At 58.5% G+C, this 8,383-nt stretch overlaps 1 protein-coding gene and 1 long non-coding RNA gene across 2 annotated transcripts; one reads left to right on the plus strand and one right to left on the minus strand.

Annotated features, from left to right (window-relative positions):
- Positions 1-666: 666 nt before the first annotated feature.
- Positions 667-3,330, minus strand: LOC115936622 (uncharacterized). Its single transcript, XR_004072040.2, has 2 exons — positions 1,825-3,330; positions 667-954 (listed from the first exon to the last, which is right to left on the minus strand). It is a non-coding gene; the product is annotated as an uncharacterized LOC115936622 (long non-coding RNA).
- A 184-nt stretch (positions 3,331-3,514) lies between these two features.
- Positions 3,515-4,339, plus strand: MIF (macrophage migration inhibitory factor). The gene is made up of 3 exons (XM_006746366.3): positions 3,515-3,741; positions 3,899-4,071; positions 4,152-4,339. The coding sequence occupies exons 1-3, from the start codon at positions 3,634-3,636 to the stop codon at positions 4,216-4,218; spliced, it is 348 nt and encodes a 115-aa protein (XP_006746429.1). The 5' UTR covers positions 3,515-3,633; the 3' UTR covers positions 4,219-4,339.
- Positions 4,340-8,383: the final 4,044 nt, after the last annotated feature.

Here is an 8,383-nt window from a genome sequence, read left to right on the forward strand (position 1 = left end):
ATGGCAACACTGCCTTATGGCCAGTCATGTGGCTAAGATGTTTGCCACGGAAATGCTTGCAACAAGGACGCTTGCAGTAAGAATGCCTGCCGTGCCACTGAACGTGGCCACTCAGGAAGCCCTCGGCAGCAGCCAGGACCTGCAGTGGGGCTGTGAATGACACAAACCCTGACCCGCAGTGCTTTGAGCAGAGAGGGGCTCCTTTTTCTATTGTGACTGAAAGGCAGCCGAAGGGGCTGGGCAGAGCTGTCAGAGGCCCAGGCTCCGCTGGGCTGCCACTTCCTGCTCCCTCGCCCCGGGGTTTTTCCAGCTCAGTGTTGCCTGACATTTGCTGCGCACCTGGGGGTCATGTCCAAGTTCTGGGGTGGGGGCAGAGGGAAAGAGGCGCAACCCTGCCTCCATCAGCAAAGCAGCTGCTTCTCCACAAACCCCACACATTGCATGAGCTTCATGTGGCTATGCCTGGTTGCCAGGGGAAGCGAATGTTCTAACCAGACAGTCACTGTCAGTGAGGATGAATTCAGAGAGGATTCCAGGCAGCTCAGCCTGCCAACACCGCCCTGTGCACACGTCCTGCTGTTCAGCACATAATTATCGAGCCCCTATCGGGGCCAAGTGTATTACCTTTCTATTGCTCCTAGAACAAACGACCACAAACTTAGCAGCTTAAAACAACACAGATTTATTATCTCACAGTTTTTTTGAGTCAGAAGTCCATCACCAAGTGACCGGGTCTTCTGCTTAGGGTCTTGTATGGCTGAAGTCAAGATGTCTCTAAGTCAACTACGGAAGAACCCTCTTCCAAGTTCATTCAGGTCGTTAGCAGAATTCAGTTCCTTGTGGTCGTACCGCTGAGGCTCCTGGCCCCCTTATCTTCAGAACCAGTAATGGTACATTGAGTCCTTCTCCTGCTTGGAGTCCACTTCCCCTTCTGCCACATCTCACCGAGTCTAGCTGGAGAAAATTCTCTGCTTTTAAGGGCTCATGTGATTACATTGGGCCCACCCAGATAATCCATGATGATCCCCCTATCTTAAGGTCTATAACTCTAATTACATCTGTGTAGTGCCTTTTGCCACGTAACGTAACATATTCACAGGTTCCAGGGATTAGAGCGTGGACATCTTTGGAGGCCTTCTGCCTACCACTGAGGCAACGAGCCAGGAGGTGGGCATGCAGCAATGGCTGAAAAGAGACAGTCCCCTCTCTTATGGAGCTTAACCATCCAGCAAGGAAACACTAACTCACAAAGAGAAATGTGGTGATGGCCTCGAAGGACAGGAGAGGTGCTGGGCACGTTACAGGACCACATTACAGCCTGAAGCTCTGGGGCTTTCCCAAGGAACTGAGGCAGGTGAGGGAAAGTGAATGCAAACTGCATTTCAGGACCAATGCGAGAGCCAAGAGCCAGGAGCATGGTACTGAAGGACAGTGCACAAGACTCAGGGAACAAGGGAGGGTGCTGCTAGACGTGGGGCGGGGAACTGCTTACCCAGGGCATTGTGGCAATACCACCTCCCGTATCAGTGGGGACTCTCATCAGTATTTAGGCCACGTGGTCCTCACAACACTCCTCTGTAAGGCAGGCACTATCATCCTTAAATTACAGGTGGGGAAACTGAGTCTCAGACAGGTTAGTGAGGCGTCCACGCTAGTAAGGGGTGGGACGGGGAATGAGATCACCTCCCCAGATGCCCTTCTAGAAAGATGGCACTGACTGCTACTGGGGAGGGTCAGAGTAAATGGTAAATAGCTCGGAGGCTGTCTGGATCAGGGAAGACTGCCCTAGGCTACAGAAACAACCCGAAATTTGAAGTGGCTCACCTACTGGGGCATCGCCTGTGTTTGCTCGTTTGGATCCATCTCGGCACATTCCACCATCTCAGAGAACCAGGTGCTGGCTCTTGAATCTTCTGCCTGGAGTCACTCTTGTCCCTTCTGTTCACATTCCATTGGGCCAGGCAAGTCATATGGCCAGATCCGCTGCCAGGGGGGCAGAGAAATAGACTCCTCCCCCAGGAAGAGCAGTCCACCATGGTGTTATCAGAGTCCACGCTAGGCCAAAGATGAAGCCAGCTAGCTTAAACTAAGGTGGTGGTGGTGGGAGGGGCTGGGATCGGGGTGGGGGGGGGCAGAGAAGGGAGGTTAAGGGTGACAGTGGGGGGAAGCACATTTCACTGGCAGGCCAACAGGTGTGGGAAGAAAAGTCACACACTTGGATTTGCACACAGGGGACAGGAAGTGCCGAACTGGCTACTGAACTTGGAGGAGGGCCCCGGGCTGTAGACAAGGCATGGAGTGCATCAGTCCATCAATGGTAAGCGAGCCCTGGGCGCAAGGTGTGAGAGTGAGGAGGGAGGTAGCCTGGGGCCCAGCCGGAGGAAGCAACACTTGCAGGTTATTTGCACAACCGGGCCATGGGACCTACTTGATTGGATGCTGGCTGGTCCCACAGGCACGAGTGTCCTTGCTGTATCACATGGCCACAGTCAAGGCCAGTGTGTGCTGTGCCCCCTTAACCAGATAGCACCTGCCAGATGCCAAGGAGAGCTCTGTGCCCCCTCCAGAACCCGAGAGAGATCTGCTCCCCAGCACAGCACCCTGACCAACGGGGCTCCTCAGAGGGGGAGTGGGTGGCCGCTTAGCCACAGGCCCTTCTGCCCAGTGATGGCAAGGCCTGCAGGCATGGCCAGGGCCCCAATCCAGCCACTGCTCTCTCCTCTTCCTGCCGGGTCATGGCTATCTTCATTCACCCATTCGTTCATTCAGCCAATATTTAGTCTGTGTCTCTTGTATGCTTGGCACCCACTAGATGCCCCCTGAGCTTACCATTAGTGGAAGAGACAGAAAGAATTCTCTAAGGACTCTCAGGAAGGGCATCCCTACAGGACTTAACTAGGGTGACGCTTCCCTGAGGAGCTAAAGCTCGCAGAACTGCAGAGATGTTGCTCAGGGGAGCAGGGGCTTGGGGGTGGGCTTTGAGACAGAGTTGCTGACCACCTCTGGCCTATGGAGCCCTGTCTAAGCCTCGGCGTCTCCCAGCGTCCTCACTCACCTTAAAGAGCAAGGTGCAGGGAAGGCACCTGGATAGTGACTCTGACTCTGACTCTACCTTGGATGCCCCCCTTCTGCCTGCAGCAAGGACTACCTCTCCCCATCTCTCTCTCTCTCTCACTCACACACACACACACACACACACGCACACACACACACGGCCGAGTAAACATCAGTGACTAAATGAAAGGACTAACAAAGAAACGAAAGATAAGCAGATTTCTGGCCGCCACAGGGAGAACGGCTTTCAGAGGGTGCATGGGGCCGGGACGCCAACGCCCGAAGTCCCGCCAAGGGGCGGGGGGGGGGCGGACTCTTCCGTCGGCGATGACGTCACCAGTCGGATGGCTGCGGCCGCACGGGGGCGGAGCCTCTGCCTGCGGTGACGTCACCAGTTGGGAGAGACCCGCAGTCGCACGGAGGCGGGGCCTCCGCCGGCGGTGGCGTCACAGGAGGCGGGGCCGCGGCCGCCCTAGGGGGCGGCACCGCGCGGCGGTCACGTAGCTCAGGTTCTCGGGCTGCTGCCGGACGCGCGTCGGTTAGTTCCTGTGCACCAGTCCCCGCCGTTTCTCCGCCAGCATGCCGATGTTCGTGGTGAACACCAACGTCCCCCGCGCCTCCGTGCCGGACGGGCTCCTCTCCGAGCTCACTCAGCAGCTGGCGCAGGCCACCGGCAAGCCGGCCCAGGTTTGCCGGGAGCGAACAGGGAGAGGGGGTGCCGGCCGGACGAGGTGGTCCCGGGCTGGGGGGCGGGGGAGGCGACTCCGGGTTGAGGCTCTGGACGGGGAAGGGACGGGGTGGGGGGTTGTCCGGGGCCGCCTGACCGCACCCCGTCTCCCCACAGTACATCGCGGTGCACGTGGTCCCAGACCAGCTCATGGCCTTCGGCGGCTCAAATGAGCCGTGCGCGCTCTGCAGTCTGCACAGCATCGGCAAGATCGGAGGCGCGCAGAACCGCTCCTACAGCAAGCTGCTGTGCGGCCTCCTGGCCGAGCGCCTGCGCGTCAGCCCGGATAGGTGAGTGGGGCGGCGGGGGTCCCCGAGGGGCGGGTGGGGGGGCCCGCAACCCCCCTGAGCCTGGCGTCCACGCCCCGCAGGATCTACATCAACTACTACGACATGAACGCGGCCAACGTGGGCTGGAACGGCTCCACCTTCGCGTGAGGGCCACGCCTGCCCGACCCGCCTGCACCAGGCCCTGCCACCCGCAATATTGTGCCCGCTTCGCGCCCCCCCCCAGCGACCTCCACCTCCAAGTCGGGATAAATAAACGGTTTGGAGGCTGCATCTGCCTCGGGCTTCCTTGGCTTTCGGAGGGGTGGGTGCAGGGCTGGGACAGTGACCTGGGAACCGAGGCCGGGAGGGTTGCCCCCTTGGAATCTACTGTTACGGTCCTTTCTCCTAGTTTTGCCCCATCAGAGGCCCCAGCCTTGATTGGCATCCTGCCCGGGGCCACAGACCCAGGAATCAGACTCAGATCGGAGCCTTCCATTCAGCTTGCGGCTTTGGCCTCCCAGCGCAGGTTCCTGATTCCGCCCTTGGCGGGAACCCAGAGTTTAATCCATTCCCGCCCACAGGGGCAGGGCAACCACGTGGGCTCCGGCTGGCTGGCAAAGAGTGGGAGGTAGAGGTGGGGATCAAAATCTGATTGGCCTGAGGGGTTGGAGAGTCCGCCTGGTCTGGACCTTTCTCCCAGCCCACCTTCCTCCCATCTTCCAGATGGGCAAAGGGTACCCTGGGAGAGAAAGCCTTCCCCCCTGTGCCACAGGGTCAAACCCTGCTAGGCTGATGCCCTAGTTTCTTGACCTAGAAAGTCCCGTTGTTCTGGAACTTTGGGACAGTTTTCCAGTGGGGGTGGGGAAGTGCACAGGAGACAGAGTCCTTGGTTATACTGCCCTGTCTGCCCCGGAATCTGGGCTCTGGTCTCCTCAGGCACCCAGGTCGCCACCACAGCAGTTCCTGGAGACAACACGCGACCTGTAGTTTTGGTGCCATTCATGTTTACCAAACAGTGGCTCTGGAAAGCCTTCAGGTGTTAGTCAACCCTGCAATGGAACGTCCTGGCCATGGGGGCACTGTCAACAACAAAATCAGTATCAAGGCACAATGTGCCTAGAGTCTAACTGGTCCAAGGGCCCTCCAGCCAAGGGCACGGGCTCCCCTGTGGGGGTGACGGATAGGGCAGTGGGCAATTCTGCGCCCACACTTGGGCTGTAGGAGCCTCAGCTGCCTTGCCGCTTCCCAGAGCCAGGTGCCTTTGCGCTAGAATGCCTCGGTGGCCTGCAGTGTGAGAGGCTCCATGCGCCCTTGCAGCAACTCCTTCCAAGTGAGCCCCAGCCACTGGCCCTGGGAATTCATGTGCCTGAAGCTGGCCCAGGTCAGCCAGGGAGGACCAGCTCAACCCTTCCTGCACTGCCTGGCCTGTGGGAGAAGTCCAGTTCATTTCACCTGCTTGCACAGGGAGGGGGCTCCTCTGGCCACATGAACCCCATTCCTGGGGTCTCGGGAGAGGTGGGGGCCTCACTTCTGGACTCCTGCTGGCTCTGCGCCTTTGGAACCCCTTACTCTTTCTTGCTCAGCCTCTAGTAGGCCAGCTTATCTTAGATGGAAGATGGGTTTTTAAAAACACTGAATTTAAGTGAATTTGCTTTCGAAAGCTGAGGGGCTTTGAGGAAAGGGTTGCTGCCGGGGCAAGCCTTTGGAGGCTGTTACTGCCTTTCTGACATTGGGAGTGAGGAACAGGCCTGCCTTTTGAGCCACAGGCGGTGACAAGGGCCGCCTTGTGTGTGTAGAGAGGCCTGGGGCCGGCGGTGGCCACGGGCTCCTTCCTTGAGATGGCTATCAGTGGTCTAGCCCCTGCAGCACCCACCATCCCTGCATGAGTCCCCTCTGTGGCATCACCATGAACAACACTGCCCATCCCAGGCTTGAAGCAGAAGATGAGTCACACTTGTCCTCTGATTATGGCAACCTCAGAACAACCCAGGCCCCAGGGCTACGGAGCCCAGGCAGCCGGCACTTCACACAGGGATCCACTCCCTCCCTCCCTCCCTCCTCTCCCATCACGGAATTTTTGGCAGTTTGTCCTCTGAGCTAGCCCATCCTCACTTACCAGTTTGCCAGTCAAGATGCCTAAGGACTACTCTGCTTCTCAGTCTAGGTCTGGGGGGTGGGGGTGCGGGTAGTCTCCCCTTCAGCCCCATGTCAACTCAGGCCTAGGTAGCAAGGATTTATTTCCAGAGAACAGTAGTAGTGATGGTTGGGGTCACGTTTCAAAAGAGGAAGGAAAGTCGGTTCAAGGGAATCTGGAAAGGTGTTTGCCCATCTTTGGGGGTGGAGAGGGGATGCTCCTCTTCCACAAAGATCTCTGAGGGTCTTGCTCCAGCTCCCTCAGTGAAAGGGCTGGTGAGTTGGGCGTGGGGGGGACGGTGGCATGGCTCCAGCTAAAACCAGAAGGTCTACTGCCTGGCTTGTGAGCTGGGGCCTCCTTCATGGATCTGAGCACCTGCTGCTCCCACCCCAGCCCTGGCCTTTGTCACAAGCCCTCAGCTCCCATGTGACCCCCGCTCCCAACACAAAACCTTTTTCCTCTGCTGGCCGCGTGCAGACCTGCCATTTGTGTCTGCCTCTCAGGTCCTGCACCATTCCTGGTCAGGAGAGCGCAGGGGCACGGGTCTCCACGAGTATCGAGCCCAACTACCTCATTTCACAGATGAGGACATCGACCCCAGCTGGCCTGGCCACCTCCCAGGACTCAGCCACACATTATCCCTAGTACTCCCAGTTAGGGCTCACCTTGTGGTCTCACATGAGCAATGGGGGTCTTCCAGGGCTGAAGGGGCAGACAAGACAGTCTGGGCTCCCGCTCTGTTTGGGAAGACCGAAGCCCACAACCAGGAGGGCTGAGCACAGCCTGCTGCCCCCACCCCACCCCCAAGAAACCGGGGAGTGTCAGGCTGAGGCCAGCTGGGGCATCAAGGCAGTGGCTCTTTGGAATCCATGGAAAAGGTGGGGCATCTGTGAGTCAGGAACCCCCTTGTTGGCCCTGCCCACTGCTCCCAAGTCCCCTGGGACCGGCAATGCCCCTTACGCCGAGAAAGGCTACTGCTGCATCCCATTCAAGCCATATCCTGCCCCCCCCTCAACCCAGTCATGCCCTGGCCAGCCCCCTTTATTCCAAAGTGTGGGCTCTGGTGCCCATTGAGCAGCCTGTCCCTTCCTTGAACCCCAGTTGCTGCCCCAGGGGATCCTTGAAAAAGGCTGCAGAAACTCATTTCCAAATAATACCTCAAAGTGAGGTGTGGAACAGATGGGGGGCGGGGCACAGACTGCCTCCTGCTCTCCATCAACCCTCCAGTGGTACCATGTCATCTGCCAATAAAAACCTGACTGTCCTCACAGCCACTGTTTTCGAGAGAAGGCCGGCCCTGACAGCCTCCGACCTCACCTTGCAGGTGCTGTTCCTTCTGCATGGAATGCCTGTCGCATCCGCCCACTTTGAGCCCCACGCCATGCCTTTCTGGAAGGAAGCCCTCCCTGAGGCCACCCAGTGCAGGATGACACCAAGGCCCCTCTGCTTCGGCCTAGGCCTTGTGAGCTGGGGTTTCTCTTCCTGTATCCCCCAGCAGCCTGTGCGCATGGCGAGGCGGCGGCCCCCGGCTCTGACTTTTGGGCCAATGCCACAGGAGCCTATCAGAGCTGGTCTGTTCTGGGGAGCCAGCAACGCAGGTCTCCTCCCATCCTGTCACCCCCACCCCAACCCCCACATGCCTTCATTGCAGACCCCCCACTGCTCCCTCCCCCAGCCTCAGGAGAACCCTGCCCTCAGGGCCACCTCCCCTCTATCCACCACTTTTGGGAGCCAGGGCTAGGAGAAGGGGCAAGGTTAGCAGGTAGCCTATGCCTGTACTTGGGTCTTGATAAATTGTGAAGCCCCTTCCTTGGGTGGGCAGAGAAAAGACCAGGGGGTGTGGGCAGGTATCTTCGAGGTAGGCCCCATCCAGAGCTTGGAGGTGCTCACGGGGAAGGACGGGGGAGGGCTGAAAGGGGGCAGGACACATGGCCTCTGCAGGAATAGGAATGCAGCTGAAATGTTCCCTGTGGACTCCGGCCCACACCGAGGGGCCCACCAGCCACAGGAGCTGGTCGGTCAGACCATGGGGCTTACCCCGCAGCCTCGAAAGCAGTAGGTAGAAAGAGTGCAGTTTTCTGGGGGAGGTCAGTTGACCCCCTCCGCCGCCAGAGATTAGGAGGTTTCCAACGTTTCTGGGCTACTATCTTCCTTGACTTCTTGCCCCATTGAGCAACTAAGTGTTGGCCCCCAAAACTG

The sequence above is a fragment of the Leptonychotes weddellii genome, chromosome 13, assembly GCF_054177405.1.
Source record: "Leptonychotes weddellii isolate Sample4059 chromosome 13, ASM5417740v2, whole genome shotgun sequence".
Taxonomy (NCBI): Eukaryota; Metazoa; Chordata; class Mammalia; order Carnivora; family Phocidae; genus Leptonychotes; species Leptonychotes weddellii.